Below are 20,722 nucleotides of genomic sequence, written 5' to 3' on the forward strand. Positions count from 1 at the left end.
CTCTGGTCTAGTCCTTTTGTAGAGTTGCCAACTAATTCAACATGTAGCGACAGCTCCATATTTTCTGGTCTAATGTACATTTTGTCACGGGTGGTTTCATACTCTGTGGAAGAATGGTCTGTTCCATGACGCCTGCTGTGATGTCTGGGCTCATGGGGGTGTGGCCACTGACTAGTTAAAACTTTGTCTAAACAAGTATCTTGTTTAGAAGGCCAACATCACATCTTCTCACAAATAGATTCATATTCAATCATATAGTTTACACAACCATCACATGCAAAACTAATAATTGAGAAGTGTACACAAACAAAGACACAGTAATGTGTGTTTCCTGTCCTTCATGAGATCACCAAATGAAACAAATTTGACAGGATTGTTCTTTAAAAATACCCACGGACAATTCCCACATTCTCAAAAATATAAATATTGTTTAATTCTCCAATTTTGGGGATTGGGCGTTTTGGGCAAGAAGAATGTCTTTGTTCTCCATAGGCTCTGTCCCTCAATAACCCATGGCCGAGAGTTTCTACCCGGGATTTATGACCGTTGTAAAACCTGTGGTGGGAGGGCCACAATATACACCCAGAAGGGCCACGCCATGACAACTCCAATGACGTTGTAGAAACATCTCAAGGATGATCAATGGAAACAAGATGTACCTGAGCTCAATTTCGAGTCTCATAGCAAAGGGTCTGAAACCTTATCTTCTCTATTTTTAATACAATTGGTACAATTTCTAAAAACCAACTGAAGGGTTATTTTAAGAGACCGTTTTCATATGAGGGCCCCTCAGGAGTCTGAAAGGTTATTTTAAGAGACCGTTTTCATATGAGGGCCCCTCAGGAGTCTGAAGGGTCATTTTGAGAGACAGTTTTCATATGAGGGCCCCTCAGGAGTCTGAAAGGTTATTTTGAGAGACAGTTTTCATATGAGGGCCCCTCAGGAGTCTGAAGGGTTATTTTGAGAGACAGTTTTCATATGAGGGCCCCTCAGGAGTCTGAAGGGTTATTTTGAGAGACAGTTTTCATATGAGGGCCCCTCAGGAGTCTGAAAGGTTATTTTGAGAGACAGTTTTCATATGAGGGCCCCTCAGGAGTCTGAAGGGTTATTTTGAGAAAAACCCTAAGCCTAGCACATACAGCCGTACACACAAAACACTGTGGAGAGGCGACGTTATGTAAGGGGTTATGATAATCATTATTATGTCTGTTGACATGCATCATCAGAGGTCAAATAGGGGGTGCTTATATTTGTACAAGTGCACTCCCTGAGAGAGTGGGGTCTGATTCGAACTAGAAACCTTTCGGTTAGTGGCCCAACACTTTAATCGTTAGGGTGACCTGCTGCCCTAGCGCCCTGTGTTGCCTGGCAGACCTGGTCACACACACACACCACACACACACCACGCAGTATACTTTCCGTGTAAAAATAAATGCTCTCTCTAGGTTAGGATATGTCAGAGTAATTGTTGCATCATTAGTGTAGCTCTACGTATCCAGACAATAAGAAAACAACTGCATTAGGTTGGTTGATTCCCTATGGGCTCTGGTGAACAGAAGTGCACTACAGAGGAAACATGGTGCCATTTGGGACACATCCAGTCAGTCACCTATTACAGTACTACCAGCCTACTACAGTACTACCAGCCTACTACAGTACTACCAGCCTACTACACTACTACCAGCCTACTACACTACTACCAGCCTACTACACTACTACCAGCCTACTACACTACTACCAGCCTACTACACTACTACCAGCCTACTACACTACTACCAGCCTACTACACTACTACCAGCCTACTACACTACTACCAGCCTACTACACTAATACCAGCCTACTACACTACTACCAGCCTACTACACTACTACCAGCCTACTACAGTACTACCAGCCTACTACAGTACTACCAGCCTACTACCAGCCTCCTACAGTACTACCAGCCTCCTACAGTACTACCAGCCTCCTACAGTACTACCAGCCTCCTACAGTACTACCAGCCTCCTACAGTACTACCAGCCTACTACAGTAAGCCTCCTACAGTACTACCAGCCTCCTACAGTACTACCACCCTCCTACAGTACTACCAGCCTCCTACAGTACTACCAGCCTCCTACAGTACTACCAGCCTCCTACAGTACTACCAGCCTACTACAGTAAGGCTGAATCCTGCAGGTCATTCCCACCTTTCCCTCCATCTGTCAACCTTCATCCCTCCATCTCACCTCTCTGGCATCTGTTACTGATGGCAATGCACTTTCTTTCAGTACGATTACTGTAGGGCTCAATAGCTCTCCTCCTTCCCACTCCTCCTCTCCTCCCTCGCCTTCTGTTAAAGGCCCAGTCCAGTCCAAAATGTGATTTGTCTCACACTGAGGTTGGAATAATACTGTGAAATGTATGAAAATGCCCTTTAGTGTAAGAGCTGTTTGAAAAGACGCCTGAAATATCATCCTGTTTTAGTGGGATGGAGCTTTGGCCCTCCATGCTGATATTACCACGCAGTAATTTAGTACTTCTGTCTTTGTACATGCGTGACTCTTTCCCTGTATGTGTGTGTTCTGAACTATAATCAAGTGATCTATTTTGGTTTGGAACGGTTCTGTGGCCTGCGACCTCAACAACAGTTTATGGAAGGATTCTGTTGGAGCAGAGAGATTCTAGAATCTCTGTGGTCATTCCACTGTCTGTGTTCCAACTGTTCCACTGCTTCTGGAGTCTGTGGTCATTCCACTGTCTGTGTTCCAACTGTTCCACTGCTTCTGGAGTCTGTGGTCATTCCACTGTCTGTGTTCCAACTGTTCCACTGCTTCTGGAGTCTGTGGTCATTCCACTGTCTGTGTTCCAACTGTTCCACTGCTTCTGGAGTCTGTGGTCATTCCACTGTCTGTGTTCCAACTGTTCCACTGCTTCTGGAGTCTGTGGTCATTCCACTGTCTGTGTTCCAACTGTTCCACTGCTTCTGGAGTCTGTGGTCATTCCACTGTCTGTGTTCCAACTGTTCCACTGCTTCTGGAGTCTGTGGTCATTCCACTGTCTGTGTTCCAACTGTTCCACTGCTTCTAGAGTCTGTGGTCATTCCACTGTCTGTGTTCCAACTGTTCCACTGCTTCTAGAGTCTGTGGTCATTCCCCTGTGAGCGCTCCAACTCAGCCATCATCTCATCCAGACCGCCCAGCTCACTCTCTGTGCGCATCCCAAATGGTACGCTGTTCCCTACATAGTACACTATTTTTGACGAGAGCCCTATAGGGTATGATTTGGGACTGAAACATCTTTCTCTGGCTATGGAGACTGGGCTGACCACAGAAATGCTTCCACTCTCCCTCCATGTCATCCTATTAGTAGAACTGACCCCAAACTGAGATGAACGTTGGATCCTGTTGATTCCACATTTTAGTAGCCTTACGGCTATTGGCCAGAGCACTGAAGGGGGAAAACACTGCCTGCATCCTAAATGGCACCCTATTCCCTAGACAGTGCACTACGTTTGACCAGGGCCCATAGTGCTCCGGTAGATAATAGTGCACTATATAGGGAATAGGGTGCCACGTGGGGAACACACAGCCTCTGTTCCATGGTGTTTAAAACAAGCCAAACCAGCCCGGAGGTGGAGGAAACTGTGGCTCCTATATAAAACACACATCAGATTCATCATATCCTGTGATACCAGCAGGGCCACAGTCAACAAACCTTGTCAATTCGACCAGGAAAAATTGTAGTGTACAAAAACATAAAACAGATTTCACTGGTAGTGCAAGAGAACACCCAGAGAATTCCCACACATTCTTCAGCGTGTGGATTTTGTCCATGCTTTTAATGTAGAAACCAACACGTCATTCAAGCAGGAAAAGTCAGACAGAACTTCATCTTAAAGTAGCAATGTAGAGACAAACCTCAAAATAAGTTTGGGAAACATTTATGTCTCTTAATTGGTATACCTCAGGTAATAGGTATACCAAAATGTAATCTAAATTCTTCCGAGGGAGCTTGCTATGTGTCCCCTTATTGGATTCTCCAGAATATTAAGTTGATAACTGCCACTACTCTGATTATAGTATAATCAGGAAAACCTGTCAAATATTTCTGTTTTCACAAACACAACACAATGTCGCAGTGTTTTTATAAATTATTTTTAATAAAGGAATAACAAACACACACACACACTTCCCACGGGAATAAAGGAATAACACACACACACACACTTCCCACGGGAATGAAGGAATAACAAACACACACACACACACACTTCCCACGGGAATAAAGGAACGACTCCCTCCAGATGACGACGGTTGGTGTTGGTGTTGGTGTAATGACAACATTAGGAAAGAAACACTAAAGAGAGAAAATGAGGTAATTAGCAGCTAACTAAGGTCCTCTGAGGAAACCATGTTTACGTCCCAAATAGATCCCTATCCACTATATGGTGCACTACTTTTGAACAAGACTCATAGGAAATAGGGTCCCATTTGGGATTCAGCCTAACTGCCTTTTATACAGCTCCCTCTAGGAATCAGTCAAACAAACATCAGTTAAAGAAAATAAAAACAAACACTGTTGTTGATGATGATGATGTTTTACATTTATACCCCATAACACTTTCCCTGAATCTCCAAAGTGCTTAGCATTGCATGTTGGGAAGTCTCCCTCAGGAGGTGTCTAAATAGAGTGACACATTCTGAATTTCACAGAGCAGAAAAAAACAAACACAATATTGACGAAAAACAAGAACACAGTGCACTACTTTTGGCCAGAGCCCTGCCATTTGGGACACACTCACTGTAAAACACTTTCTCCATCTACCAGGTTGTTGTTCTTACATAATGGACAGTTTCCTGATCCACTGTGTGTTGGTAGCCTGTCTGCCTCACCACTCACAGAATGGAATTCATAATGTAATGAACGCAACGAGCTCTTGGGTTTGTAAAAAAAATATGAATATTCTTTAAAACTTTATGACCCTCTGTAAAGTCCTGAGATAGGATGTATATACTCTCTGTTTAGGGCAGGCTATGACAGACTCAGTTAGGATGTATATACTCTCTGTTTAGGGCAGGCTATGACAGACTCAGTTAGGATGTATATACTCTCTGTTTAGGGCAGGCTATGACAGACTCAGTTAGGATGTACACCCTCTCTGTTTAGGGCAGGCTATGACAGACTCAGTTAGGATGTATATACTCTCTGTTTAGGGCAGGCTATGACAGACTCAGTTAGGATGTATATACTCTCTGTTTAGGGCAGGCTATGACAGACTCAGTTAGGATGTATATACTCTCTGTTTAGGGCAGGCTATGACAGACTCAGGATGTATATACTCTCTGTTTAGGGCAGGCTATGACAGACTCAGTTAGGATGTATATACTCTCTGTTTAGGGCAGGCTATGACAGACTCAGTTAGGATGTATATACTCTCTGTTTAGGGCAGGCTATGACAGACTCAGTTAGGATGTATATACTCTCTGTTTAGGGCAGGCTATGACAGACTCAGGATGTATATACTCTCTGTTTAGGGCAGGCTATGACAGACTCAGTTAGGATGTATACCCTCTCTGTTTAGGGCAGGCTATGACAGACTCAGTTAGGATGTACACCCTCTCTGTTTAGGGCAGGCTATGACAGACTCAGGATGTATACCCGCTCTGTTTAGGGCAGGCTATGACAGACTCAGTTAGGATGTACACCCTCTCTGTTTAGGGCAGGCTATGACAGACTCAGGATGTATACCCTCTCTGTTTAGGGCAGGCTATGACAGACTCAGTTAGGATGTATACCCTCTCTGTTTAGGGCAGGCTATGACAGACTCAGTTAGGATGTATACCCTCTCTGTTTAGGGCAGGCTATGACAGACTCAGTTAGGATGTACACCCTCTCTGTTTAGGGCAGGCTATGACAGACTCAGTTAGGATGTATACCCTCTCTGTTTAGGGCAGGCTATGACAGACTCAGGATGTATACCCTCTCTGTTTAGGGCAGGCTATGACAGACTCAGTTAGGATGTATACCCTCTCTGTTTAGGGCAGGCTATGACAGACTCAGTTAGGATGTACACCCTCTCTGTTTAGGGCAGGCTATGACAGACTCAGGATGTATACCCTCTCTGTTTAGGGCAGGCTATGACAGACTCAGTTAGGATGTATACCCTCTCTGTTTAGGGCAGGCTATGACAGACTCAGTTAGGATGTACACCCTCTCTGTTTAGGGCAGGCTATGACAGACTCAGTTAGGATGTATACCCTCTCTGTTTAGGGCAGGCTATGACAGACTCAGTTAGGATGTATACCCTCTCTGTTTAGGGCAGGCTATGACAGACTCAGGATGTATATCCTCTCTGTTTAGGGCAGGCTATGACAGACTCAGGATGTATACCCTCTCTGTTTAGGGCAGGCTATGACAGACTCAGTTAGGATGTATAGCCTCTCTGTTTAGGGCAGGCTATGACAGACTCAGGATGTATATCCTCTCTGTTTAGGGCAGGCTATGACAGACTCAGGATGTATACCCTCTCTGTTTAGGGCAGGCTATGACAGACTCATTTCACCCTGGAGAAGCTCCCCAACCAGGGGAATGGGGAAGGCTGTCTGGAAATCAAATCAAATTGTATTGGTCACATACACATATTTAGCAGATGTAATTGCAGGTGTAGCTAAATGCTTGTGTTCCTACTGTAGCACCAACAGTACAGTAATATCTAAGAATTTACAACAATACACACAAATCTAGAAGAATGAAATTAATAAATAAATAAATATTAGACTGAGCACTGTCAGGGGTGGCATTGACTTAAATACAGTAGAATAGAAAACAGTTTACACATATGAGATGAGTAAAGCAGTATGTAAACATTATTAAAGTGACTAGTGTTCCATTATTAAAGTGACCAGTGATTTCAAGTCTATGTGTATAGGGCAGCAGCCTCTAAGGTGCAGGGTTGCGTAACTGGGTGGGAGCTGGCTAGTGATGGCTATTTAACAATCTGATGGCCTTGAGATAGAGACTGAAAAACAGCTTCTCGGTCCCAGCTTTGATGCACCTGTACTGCCTCGCTCAGGTGGTTGATGTCCTTGATGATTTTTTTGGCCTTCCTGCGACATCGGGTGCTGTAGGTGTCCTGGAGGGCAGGTAGTTTGCCTCCGGTGATACATTGGGCAGACACCATCACCCTCTGGGTGTTGAATGCTGAGCTATAGTTAATGAACAGCAATCTTACATTAGGTATTCCTCTTGCCAAGATGGGATAGGGCAGTGTGCAGTGTAATGGCGATTGCATCGTCTGTGGATCTATTTGGGCGGTAAGCAAATTGAAGTGTGTCTAGGGTGACAGGTAAGGTAGAGGTGATATGATCCTTAACTAGCCTCTCAAAGCACTTCATGATGACAGAAGTGAGTGCTACGGGGCGATAGTCATTTAGTTCAGTTACCTTTGCTTTCTTGGGTACAGGAACAATAGTTGACATCTTGAAGCAAGTGGGTGCCTTCAGACTAAGATAGGGAGAGATTGAATATGTCCATAAAAACTCCAGCCAACTGGTCTGTGCATGCTCTGAGGACGCGGCTAGGGATACCGTCTGGGCTGGCAGTCTTGTGAGGGTTAACACTCTTAAAATGTCTTACTCATGTCGGCCATGGAGAAGGAGAGCCCACAGTGCTTGTAGCAGGCCACGTCGGCCATGGAGAAGGAGAGCCCACAGTCCTTGTAACAGGCCATGTCGGCCATGGAGAAGGAGAGCCCACAGTCCTTGTAGCAGGCCACGTCGGCCATGGAGAAGGAGAGCCCACAGTCCTTGTAGCAGGCCACGTCGGCCATGGAGAAGGAGAGCCCACAGTCCTTGTAACAGGCCACGTCGGCCATGGAGAAGGAGAGCCCACAGTCCTTGTAGCAGGCCACGTCGGCCATGGAGAAGGAGAGCCCACAGTCCTTGTAGCAGGCCACGTCGGCCATGGAGAAGGAGAGCCCACAGTCCTTGTAACAGGCCACGTCGGCCATGGAGAAGGAGAGCCCACAGTCCTTGTAGCAGGCCACGTCGGTGGCACTGTGTTATCCTCGAAGTGGGTGAAGAAGGTGCTTGTCCAGAAGCAAGACATCGGTATCCGCGACGTGACTAGTTTTCCCTTCGTAGCCCGTGATTGTCTGTAGACCCTGCCACATACGTCTCGTGTTTGTGCCGTTGAATTGCGACTCCACTTTGTCTCTATACTGACCGTTTTCCTGTTTGACTGCCTTATGGAGGGAATAACTACACTGTTTTATTCGTCCTTATTCCCAGTCACTTTGACATGGTTAATGCGATGGTTCTTGCTTTCAGTTTTGTGCGAATGCTGCCACCTGTCCACGTTTTCTAGTTTGGGTAGGTTTAAATAGTCACCGTGGGTTGTGAACTCTCAACCAGACAGTACTGTTAATAGACATCATGGAGGCGTTACAAGCTTCTAGAATATTCCCAGCAAATTAGTAGTAGTGACAACGGACTCTCCCATCATCTCCCCGTCCCTCTGTCTCTATTCCTCTCTCACCCTATTATCTCTGTCCCTCTGTCTCTCTTCCTCTCTTGCCCTATTATCTCTGTCCCTGTCCCTCTGTCTCCATTCCTCTCTCGCCCTATTATCTCTGTCCCCGTCTCTATTCCTCTCTCACCCTATTATCTCTCCCTCTTTTTCTCATTGTCAACATTCACTTGGCTACCCTCATTCCATTGGATTTCATTTGAGGGTATTTTTATGCAGATCTGTTTTACCATTTAGAAAGTAAATTATTTTATGTATCTAGTCCCCTCATTTGAATATATCATACATATATTTGGACAAATTCACTTATTACACAATACATGTTCACTAATAGACCTAGTATCAAAGCTACCAAATCATAAACGTTCCTAGTGGTTTCCCACAATATCTAATAGATCAGTTGTAATAGAAGACTGTGTAGCAGCCAGACCCGAAAGAGAACAAAGAGGTTACCAGAGAGGTCTGCTCTTTCCTGTGCTCTCCCATGAGCAGGGTTGGGAAGTAACAGATTACATGTAACGGATTACAAAAAAAAGTACCAGAAAAAATATTGTAAATCAGATTACAGATACTTTTTAACAACTAGATGATTACTTCTAGGATTACTTTTAAATTAAGGATTCGGCTATTTCAGCCACACCTGTTGCCGACAGGTGTATAAAAATCGAGCACAGAGCCATGCAACCTCCGTAGACAAACATTGGCAGTAGAACGGCCTTACTGATGAGCTCAGTGATATTCAACGTGGCACCATCATAGGATGCCACCTTTCCAACAAGTCAGTGTCAAATTTCTGCCCTGCTAGAGCTGCCCCGGTCAACTGTAAGTGCCTTTTTTGTGAAGTGGAAACGTCTAGGAGCAACAACGGCTCAGCCGCAAAGTGGTAGGCCACACAAGCTCACAGAACGTGACCACCAAGTGCTGAAGTGCGTAAAAATCGTCTGTCATCAGTTGGAACACTCACTGCCAAGTTCCAAACTGCCTCTGGAAGCAACGTCCGCACAAAAACTGTTCCTCTGTAGCTTCATGAAATGGGTTTCCATGGCCGAGCAGCCGCACACAAGCCTAAGATCACCATGCGCACTGCCAAGAGTCAACTGGAGTGGTGTAAAGCTCACTGCCATTGGACTCTGAAGCAGTGGAAGCGCGTTCTCTGGACTCATGAATCACGCTTCACCATCTGGCAGTCCAACCGACGAGTATGGGTTTGGCGGATGCCAGGAGAACGCTACCTGCCACAATGCATTTTGCCAACAGTAAATTTCGGTAGAGGAGGAATAATGGTTCGGGCTGGGCCCCTTAGTTCCAGTGAAGGGAAATCTTGATGCTACAACATACAATGACATTCTAGACAATTCTGTGATTCAAACTTTGTGGCAACAGTTTGGGGAAGGCTCTTTCCTGTTTCATCATGATTATAGACCTCGCTTTGTGCACGGGGGACTTAAGATATTGTTTGTCGAGATCGGTGTGGAAGAACTTGACTGGGCTGCACAGAGCCCTGACCTCAACCCCATCAAACACCTTTGGAATGAATTGGAACGCCGACTGCGAGCCAGGCCTAAACGCTGAACATCAGTGCCCGACCTCACTAATGCTCTTGTGGCTGAATGGAAGCAAGTCCCTGCAGCAATGTTCCAACATCTAGTGAACAGCCTTCCCAGAAAAGTGAAGGCTGTTATAGCAGCAAAGAGGGGACCAACTTTGGAATGAGATGTTCGAAGAGCTGGTGTCCACATACTTTGGTCGTGTTGTGCCTTCGGAAAGTATTCAGACCCCTTGACTTTTTCCAAATGTTGTTATATTACAGCCTTATTTTAAAATGGATAAACCAAATAATAATCCTCAGCGACACACACACACACACACACACACACACACAATACCCCATAATGACAAAGTGAAAACAGGTTTTTAGAAATACCAAATTTATTAAAAATAGAAAACAGAAATACCTAATTTACATAACTATTCAGACCCTTCACTATGAGACCTGAAATTGAGCTCAGGTGCATCCTGTTTCCATTGATCATCCTTGAGATGTTTCTACAATTTGATTGGAGTCCCCCTATGGTCAATTCAATTGATTGGACATGATTTGGAAAGGCACACAACTGTCTATGAAAGCTTCCCCAGTTGACAGTGCATGTCATAGCAAAAACCAAGCCATAAGGTCAAAGGAATTGTATGTAGAGCTCCGAGACAGGATTGTGTCGAGCACAGATCTGGAGAAGTGTACCAAAACAATTCTGCAGCATTGAAGGTCCCCATGAACAGTGGCCTCCATCATTCTAAAATGGAAGAATTTGGAACTACCAAGATTCTTCCTGGAGCTGGACGCCCAGCCAAACTGAGCAATCTGTGGAGAAGGGCCTTGGTCAGGGAGATGACCAAGAACCCGATGGTCACTATGACTAGAGCTCTAGAGTTCCTCTGTGGCCATGGGAGAACCTTCCAGGTGGACAACCATCTCTGCAGCACTCCACCAATCAGTCTTTATGGTAGAGTGGCCAGACGGAAGCCACTCCTCAGTAAAAGGCACATGACATCCTGCTTGGAGTTTGCCAAAAGCCACCTAAAAAGACTCTCAGACCATGAGAATGAATATTATCCGGTCTGATGAAACCAAGCGTCATGTCTGGAGATAACCTGGCATCATTCCTACGGTGAAGCACGGTGGTAGCAGCATCATGTTGTGGGGATGTTGTTCAGCGGCAGGGACTGAGGGACTAGTGAAGCATGGTGGTGGCACCATCCCTACGGTGAAGCACGGTGGTAGCAGCATCATGTTGTGGGGATGTTGTTCAGCGGCAGGGACTGAGGGACTAGTGAAGCATGGTGGTAGCAGCATCATGTTGTGGGGATGTTGTTCAGCGGCAGGGACTGAGGGACTAGTGAAGCATGGTGGTGGCACCATCCCTACGGTGAAGCACGGTGGTAGCAGCATCATGTTGTGGGGATGTTGTTCAGTGGCAGGGACTAGTCAGGGTCGAGAAAAAGATGAACGGACCAAAGTACAGAGAGATCCTTGATGAAAACCTACAGACCTCAGACTGGGGCGAAGGTTCACCTTCCAACAGGGCAACAACCCTAAGCACACAGCCAAGACAATGCAGGAGTGGCTTCGGGACAAGTCTCAATCTTAGGCTGAAGGTAGGGAGGGGTAGTACATCTTGCTGCCCTGTGGGCAAGTACCATGGTCTGGTAGTGGATGCGAGCTTTGACTGGAAGCCAGTGGAATGTGCAGAGGATGGAACAAGCAGGGAGCTGGGAGCCCAGCCAACAGTGAGTTGCAGTAGTCCAGACGGGAGATGACAAGTGCCTGGATTAGGATGTGCCACTTGCTGTGTGAGGTAGGATTGTACACTACGGATGTTGTAGTGCATGAACCTGCAGGAGAGAGTCACTGCTTTGATGTTTGCAGAGAATGACAGGGTGTTGTCCAGGGTCACGCCAAAGTTCTTTGACTCTGGGAGGGCGACACTGTGGAGTTGTTAACCATGATGGAGAGGTCTTGGAGTGGGCAGGCCTTTTCCGGCAGGAAGAGCAGCTCTGTCTTGAGGTTGAGCTCGAGGTGTAGAAAACAGTCAAAATAAAGAAAAACCCTTGAATGAGTTTGTGTGTCCAAACATTTGACTGGTACACACATTATATATATATATATATATATATATAAATAAATAAAATAAAGTTTTTAATTTAGTCATTCTTTAACACACACATATATATATATATATATATATATATATATGTATATGTTAAAGAAGAGGACTAAATGAAACTTTATTTAAATAAAGTTATAATTTATTATTTAGTCCTATTCTTTAAGTTATATTTTTGGTTGAGATGGAGAAGGGAATCGAACATTTCAATTAACAATTTGTAGACTGGAATTTAAGCCAGACTAAGTCAATGGCACAGCTGGAACTTTCCAGGCAGAAGATAAAACTCCTTCAAATGTTGACATTTGGTTGTGTTGACAACCAAACACAATTCAATATCATTTTTGAAGTACAATAAATGTCTTATTAACAAGGATTCATATCTCCAACTCAACCTAAAATAAAAGTTAACGAATGGGATTAAACCAGTGGCTCAGATGGAACTATCCAAACAATAAATACATTTCAGTTGAATGTTGATATTTGGTTGCGTTGTCAACCAAACACAATATTACTTTTGTAATCCAGTAAATTGCCTGAAGTTAAGGCCATTTTACAAACTAATGTAACATTCAACCATAATACAATAAAACATACATGCCCACATTGAGGTTACGAGTAACTAATATATATATCTTATATAATCATTTAAAGTGTCCATGTTCAAGATAGCATGAACAGGTCGCCACAGGACTGTGATAATCTGTACAGAATCTCCAACAGCATTGATCACTTGCACCATGTAGGTTTAATGTAATCTCAACTGTCATCCAGGTCATTTGGTTCTGCTGTCAGATAAAGCACAGTTATAACACAATCTGTTGAATAAATAAACCAAATATCTGACATTCTATTAACATTTTGAACTTTGCTGTGCTTTTAAAATGGTGGAAAGCAAAGTTTAGACATGTTGTGACAACTAAACCAAAATTCTGACAGTTTTTTTCCATTGGAATTTGGTCATGCTTTTATATGGTTGAACACATAGTGTTAACACTCTGGTAATTCAACTAACGTTTGGCTGTCTTTTTGTGTGGGTGAATATAGGTTGTAATCTCATTGATCAACGTCTCAACCAAATATGATCCATGTTGAAATGACGTGGTGTGCCCAGTGGGTGGTCACTAGCTGGCACAGCCACAAAGTCATAAAACCGGATTTTAAACCTAACCACACTGCTAACCATAATGCCTAACCGTTACCTTAAATTAAGACCAAAAAGATCATTTTTGTTTTCATAAATTTTTACAATACAGACAATTTTGACTTTGCAGCTTTCCCATCTAGTGGAAACCGCTCAGTTCTGGCTCCAGGACGAGACTCATGCCAAGAAACGTCAACCTGTGAAAAATGCGCTCTTGCAACAGCTGCATGGTGCGGATCCCAGCCTATGGAATAAAAGTTTGAGGTAGTTGCTCCCTTCTAAACTCCACTGTGGTATAGTGCTCCGTACTGGTATTGTACTCCATACTGGTATAGTGCTCCGTACTGGTATTGTACTCCATACTGGTATTGTACTCCGTACTGGTATTGTGCTCCGTACTGGTATTGTGCTCCGTACTGGTATTGTGCTCCGTACTGGTATTGTGCTCCGTACTGGTATTGTGCTCCGTACTGGTATTGTGCTCCGTACTGGTATAGTGCTCCGTACTGGTATTGTACTCCACTGTGGTATAGTGCTCCGTACTGGTATAGTACTCCACTGTGGTATAGTGCTCCGTACTGGTATAGTGCTCCATACTGGTATTGTACTCCGTACTGGTATTGTGCTCCGTACTGGTATTGTGCTCCGTACTGGTATTGTGCTCCGTACTGGTATTGTGCTCCGTACTGGTATTGTGCTCCGTACTGGTATTGTGCTCCGTACTGGTATTGTGCTCCGTACTGGTATTGTGCTCCGTACTGGTATTGTGCTCCGTACTGGTATTGTGCTCCGTACTGGTATTGTGCTCCGTACTGGTATAGTGCTCCGTACTGGTATAGTGCTCCGTACTGGTATAGTGCTCCGTACTGGTATTGTACTCCACTGTGGTATAGTGCTCCGTACTGGTATAGTACTCCACTGTGGTATAGTGCTCCGTACTGGTATAGTGCTCCATACTGGTATTGTACTCCATACTGGTATAGTGCTCCATACTGGTATTGTGCTCCGTACTGGTATTGCACTCCGTACTGGTATTGTGCTCCGTACTGGTATAGTGCTCCGTACTGGTATAGTGCTCCGTACTGGTATTGCACTCCGTACTGGTATAGTGCTCCGTACTGGTATAGTGCTCCGTACTGGTATAGTGCTCCGTACTGGTATTGTGCTCCGTACTGGTATTGCACTCCGTACTGGTATAGTGCTCCGTACTGGTATAGTGCTCCGTACTGGTATAGTGCTCCGTACTGGTATAGTGCTCCGTACTGGTATTGTACTCCATACTGGTATAGTGCTCCATACTGGTATAGTGCTCCATACTGGTATAGTGCTCCATACTGGTATAGTGCTCCATACTGGTATAGTGCTCCATACTGGTATAGTGCTCCATACTGGTATAGTGCTCCATACTGTCAAAAACAAGTTTATTTTAAGGTGGGGCTTTTATTGCTCAATTGAATTTGTGCTGATTCCACAAAAATCTTGATAGGCCTTACAGACACATGCTAAAACTCGTACACTTTTGATAAGACTTAAAAAAGCTGCAAACTATCGAGTTATCAAAAAGTGTCCAGAACAAAAACATTAGGTCTATAGCAAATGCAGCATATGGCATACATTTTAACATGCAAATAGCACATCTCAGTAGTGCTGAAACGAAAAGGATTCCATTCCATGAGAGCAGCATTTCCTTTTCAACTGGAAGCAATAAGCCCAATCAGTCCTCCAGGACAACAGTCATAAACAACAAAGTAAGCTAATAAGTCCATAGTTTTTGGGTTATGCTCCGGTAAAACAATTTGGCTCATCTATATTTCCAAGTCCTATACTTTTAGATCAAGGGGTAGGCCTATGAAATTAATTGGAATGACTGGAAATCTGACAGGTACTCTCTCCTCAGGCCTGGAACTAGAAGAGTCAGTCCCTGAGGTACTCTCTCCTCAGGCCTGGAACTAGAAGAGTCAGTCCCTGAGGTACTCCCTCCCCAGGCCTGGAACTATTAGAGTCAGTCCCTGAGGTACTCCCTCCCCAGGCCTGGAACTATTAGAGTCAGTCCCTGAGGTACTCCCTCCCCAGGCCTGGAACTATTAGAGCCAGTCCCTGAGGTACTCTCTCCTCAGGCCTGGAACTAGAAGAGTCAGTCCCTGAGGTACTCCCTCCCCAGGCCTGGAACTAGAAGAGTCAGTCCCTGAGGTACACTCTGCTCTCATATACCTCATTAACATGTCAACAAAATCCTGGGCAGAGTCAGCTATCTGTATATCCAGGATGAGCAAGTCTGTATTATAACCACACTGCTAACCATAATGCCTAACCGTTACCTTAAATTAAGACCAAAAAGATCATTTTTGTTTTCATAAATTTTTACAATACAGACAATTTTGACTTTGCAGCTTTCCCATCTAGTGGAAACCGCTCAGTTCTGGCTCCAGGACGAGACTCATGCCAAGAAACGTCAACCTGTGAAAAATGCGCTCTTGCAACAGCTGCATGGTGCGGATCCCAGCCTATGGAATAAAAGTTTGAGGTAGTTGCTCCCTTCTAAACTCCACTGTGGTATAGTGCTCCGTACTGGTATTGTACTCCATACTGGTATAGTGCTCCGTACTGGTATTGTACTCCATACTGGTATTGTACTCCATACTGGTATTGTACTCCGTACTGGTATTGTGCTCCGTACTGGTATTGTGCTCCGTACTGGTATTGTGCTCCGTACTGGTATTGTGCTCCGTACTGGTATTGTGCTCCGTACTGGTATTGTGCTCCGTACTGGTATTGTGCTCCGTACTGGTATTGTGCTCCGTACTGGTATTGTGCTCCGTACTGGTATTGTGCTCCGTACTGGTATTGTGCTCCGTACTGGTATAGTGCTCCGTACTGGTATAGTGCTCCGTACTGGTATTGTACTCCACTGTGGTATAGTGCTCCGTACTGGTATAGTACTCCACTGTGGTATAGTGCTCCGTACTGGTATAGTGCTCCATACTGGTATTGTACTCCATACTGGTATAGTGCTCCATACTGGTATTGTGCTCCGTACTGGTATTGCGCTCCGTACTGGTATTGCACTCCGTACTGGTATAGTGCTCCGTACTGGTATAGTGCTCCGTACTGGTATAGTGCTCCGTACTGGTATTGCGCTCCGTACTGGTATTGCGCTCCGTACTGGTATAGTGCTCCGTACTGGTATAGTGCTCCGTACTGGTATAGTGCTCCGTACTGGTATTGTACTCCATACTGGTATAGTGCTCCATACTGGTATAGTGCTCCATACTGGTATAGTGCTCCATACTGGTATAGTGCTCCATACTGTCAAAAACCAGTTTATTTTAAGGTGGGGCTTTTATTGCTCAATTGAATTTGTGCTGATTCCACAAAAATCTTGATAGGCCTTACAGACACATGCTAAAACTCGTACACTTTTGATAAGACTTAAAAAAGCTGCAAACTATCGAGTTATCAAAAAGTGTCCAGAACAAAAACATTAGGTCTATAGCAAATGCAGCATATGGCATACATTTTAACATGCAAATAGCACATCTCAGTAGTGCTGAAACGAAAAGGATTCCATTCCATGAGAGCAGCATTTCCTTTTCAACTGGAAGCAATAAGCCCAATCAGTCCTCCAGGACAACAGTCATAAACAACAAAGTAAGCTAATAAGTCCATAGTTTTTGGGTTATGCTCCGGTAAAACAATTTGGCTCATCTATATTTCCAAGTCCTATACTTTTAGATCAAGTGTAGGCCTATGAAATTAATTGGAATGACTGGAAATCTGACAGGTACTCTCTCCTCAGGCCTGGAACTAGAAGAGTCAGTCCCTGAGGTACTCTCTCCTCAGGCCTGGAACTAGAAGAGTCAGTCCCTGAGGTACTCCCTCCCCAGGCCTGGAACTATTAGAGTCAGTCCCTGAGGTACTCCCTCCCCAGGCCTGGAACTATTAGAGTCAGTCCCTGAGGTACTCCCTCCCCAGGCCTGGAACTATTAGAGCCAGTCCCTGAGGTACTCTCTCCTCAGGCCTGGAACTAGAAGAGTCAGTCCCTGAGGTACTCCCTCCCCAGGCCTGGAACTAGAAGAGTCAGTCCCTGAGGTACACTCTGCTCTCATATACCTCATTAACATGTCAACAAAATCCTGGGCAGAGTCAGCTATCTGTATATCCAGGATGAGCAAGTCTGTATTATATACACAAACATAAGATGCACTTTATTGTTTTGTTTTTTTACTTACAGAGAACAGAAATATGCATTTATGCTCACAACCTAATTATTGTATCATGCCCTGCCGTAGCTCTTCTGTTTCCCCTCAGCATTCTTCTTGCAGTGTGTATGATGATTGCTGTGGAAAAACTGTGGCTCGGGCAGTACTGGAGGTATTGACTTATTGGAAAGCATTGGTGTGGGCTTTTCCTGAATAGCTGTCTGAGCTGCCTTCGACCAACACTGGAGAGACTTTTCCCACGGTTGAAGAAACAAGCTTGGACGTGCCTTCGAACCAACGCTAGAGAGAGACTTTTCCCACGGTTGAAGAAACAAGCTCAGACATGCCCGAAATCAACATCTACCTACCACCTTTAGGGTAGCACACTCAAGTTATGCATTGTGAAAATCAATGGGTGGTGAGACATATGGCCAAGATTTCATTACACTCCTTTTATGTTCAAGTACAAGGTACACTATGGAACATGCGTTACATTGTTATCGTGTGGATTTCTTATTTAGGGACGCGGATAAGGGATATTAGAGAGATCGAGAGAGCAAGAGAGATGGGGGAGAGAGAGATGGGGGGGAGAGATGGGGACAGAGAGAGAGAGAGAGAGATGGGGACAGAGAGAGAGAGAGAGAGAGAGAGAGAGAGAGAGAGAGATGGGGACAGAGAGAGAGAGAGATGGGGACAGAGAGAGAGAGAGAGAGAGATGGGGACAGAGAGAGAGAGAGAGATGGGGACAGAGAGAGAGACAGAGAGAGGGACAGAGAGAGACAGAGACAGAGAGAGGGACAGAGAGAGACAGAGACAGAGAGAGGGACAGAGAGAGACAGAGACAGAGAGAGAGAGAGAGAGAGAGAGAGAGAGAGAGAGAGAGATGGGGACAGAGAGAGAGAGAGAGAGAGAGAGAGAGAGATGGAGACAGAGAGACAGAGAGATGGGGACAGAGAGAGAGAGAGAGAGAGAGAGAGAGAGATGGGGACAGAGAGAGAGAGAGATGGGGACAGAGAGAGAGACAGAGAGAGGGACAGAGAGAGACAGAGACAGAGAGAGGGACAGAGAGAGACAGAGACAGAGACAGAGAGAGACAGAGACACAGAGAGAGAGAGACAGAGACAGAGACAGAGAGAACCAGTTCTCTGACAGATGACTGTAATATTACAGTCAACCTCTTATGACAGAGTGCAACAAGTCAGTCAATATCTCCAGTAATATCTCCAGTAATAAAACATATATTGTTTTTCCCCCCTAGAAGACTGTCAAGCTCTGACACTGGTGGGTGACATCATCAAAGGCCATAATATGTCTTGTCCTTCCGTGATGATCATCCATACTCTGGTCCGAAATGGCACCATATTCCCTAAATAGGGCATTACTTTTGACCAGAGTAATATGGGCCCTAGTCAGAAGTAGTGCACTATAATAGTGCACCACAGAAGTAGTGCACCATTTGGGACACACTAACTCGCAGACGTCCAAGATGACATGCCCAGCCATGGTCTTATAGTCCACTAATCACAAATATAACCGCATTTAACTTAAAGAATGTGCACTGGCTTGCTAAGGAATGACGACCACTGCGCTTTTCTGGGCTCAGATGACATGTACTGTACCAGCCATAACGAGTTGTGCATAAAATGGACTGCGTGTGATCACTGGTTTGTGTTGCGCAATCAATATATTTTCCTTTCGATATTTCGATTCGTGGTGATCATAACATCAAATCAATCAAATGTATTTATAAAGCCCTTCTTACATCAGCTGATGTCACAAAGTGCTGTACAGAAACCCAGCCTAAAACCCCAAACAGCAAGCAATGCAGATGTAGAAGCACGGCGTAGAAGTAATGTTAATTAAACCTTTTCTATAAATAAAATGTTTGAAATGAAAATGTATTGTTTGTTTCTTTGTATTTACACTGTTGTAAACTGGACACTCACCCATGTTGTAGCCATATGGAGACTCGCTAGCTCCGTCCTCGAGGCTCGCAAGTATCTCCCCCTTTCCCACATCGCTGTCCCCGACCAGGAGAAACTTGAGCAGAAAATCGTAAGCCTTGGCGGGGCTGGTTCTGTGGTTCATCCTCACGGTGAAGAATGATTATGTTCCATCATGGAACACCGTGTACACGACTGTTCGATCACTTCTTCCGTTTCTCCTCCAACTCGAGATTTGAGCTGTGTGACGCACGAATCAAAGGAGCAAAGAAGAGAGTCAAATTGAATGTGGTGTTCTTCGACTGTTTATATTACGATTCAAAAATAATATCTGGTAACTCACAAAGTCTCCAAAATAGAAGCTTGAATGAAAGCTACAAGTGTCAATTTGGTCACCGAAAGTGACAACACAATTTAATTAAAAATGTATAAAAATGAGCCTACATCTACAGTGTAATCCACTGTAACATCAAAGCTTGCCGCTCACGCCGAACCTGTTCCTGTGCTCAAATCTTCTTTCCATAAATCCTTCATTCACGCAACCGTGCCTTTAACGTACCAGAAGTGTCATTTTTTTATAGTCCTGCTTTTGGGTCGCCAGCCACGCTGTTCCGCAGCTCTCTCGGATGTCTGTCGTTTCCTCTCTCCAAGCAGGCATGTCTCCAGTAGCCGCAGAGGGTCAAGCCTTGCGCCGCTTTGGTTGGCTCATCCAGCGGGTTGCTAGGGCAGCCTTGAATCGGTAGTAGTCGCTGCAAACGTCAGTCAAAAACCCTAAATACCCATTTGATACAAGAGAGGGGTGTGACTACCGCTGCTTGCCAAGCCTTGTTCGGTCTGAGCTGGAGTCAACGCTAGCCCTGATGAGAGATCAGTGTTAGGGATTTTAACCCTGTAGGAAGGGATAGGATGACCGATGACGGCTGCTTGAACTGATTCCGGGTCAGTATTTGTGGGCGCCCGCAGCAGCCACTGGTTTGGCAGTGGACAGCGTGGCTTGGTTTGTTGTGTTTTGGCTGGGCACGATTTCTGACGTAGCCTAGCGCAGAACAGTTCCACGGATTTACGGACGTTCTTATATTCAGACAACAATCGGACAGCCAAGTCTCGCTGTAAAACAGCAGCACATTTTGAGAAAAACAATTTACAATCATTTTGATGAGGAAATTATAATTACAAATCGTGTTAAAATGTGATCAATAATAGTATTACCTAATTTAATGGATTAAGTTTTCCCTAAGAATAAACTGTTAGAGCCAATAGTCCACAAACA

General features: G+C 44.7%; 1 protein-coding gene across 1 annotated transcript in view; it reads right to left on the minus strand.

Moving 5' to 3' along the window:
* The window catches only part of LOC109870354 (ras-related protein Rab-40B), a 74,542-nt gene extending 54,372 nt beyond the window's left edge, over positions 1-20,170 (minus strand). The window contains exon 1 of the mRNA XM_031804843.1: positions 19,456-20,170. Within this exon, the coding sequence (XP_031660703.1) occupies positions 19,456-19,597 (142 nt within the window). The 5' untranslated portion in view covers positions 19,598-20,170. The remainder of the gene's footprint in view (positions 1-19,455) is intronic.
* Between the last annotated feature and the right edge of the window lie 552 nt (positions 20,171-20,722).

This window comes from Oncorhynchus kisutch, linkage group LG25 (genome assembly GCF_002021735.2).
Source record: "Oncorhynchus kisutch isolate 150728-3 linkage group LG25, Okis_V2, whole genome shotgun sequence".
In the NCBI taxonomy this organism is placed as follows: domain Eukaryota; kingdom Metazoa; phylum Chordata; class Actinopteri; order Salmoniformes; family Salmonidae; genus Oncorhynchus; species Oncorhynchus kisutch.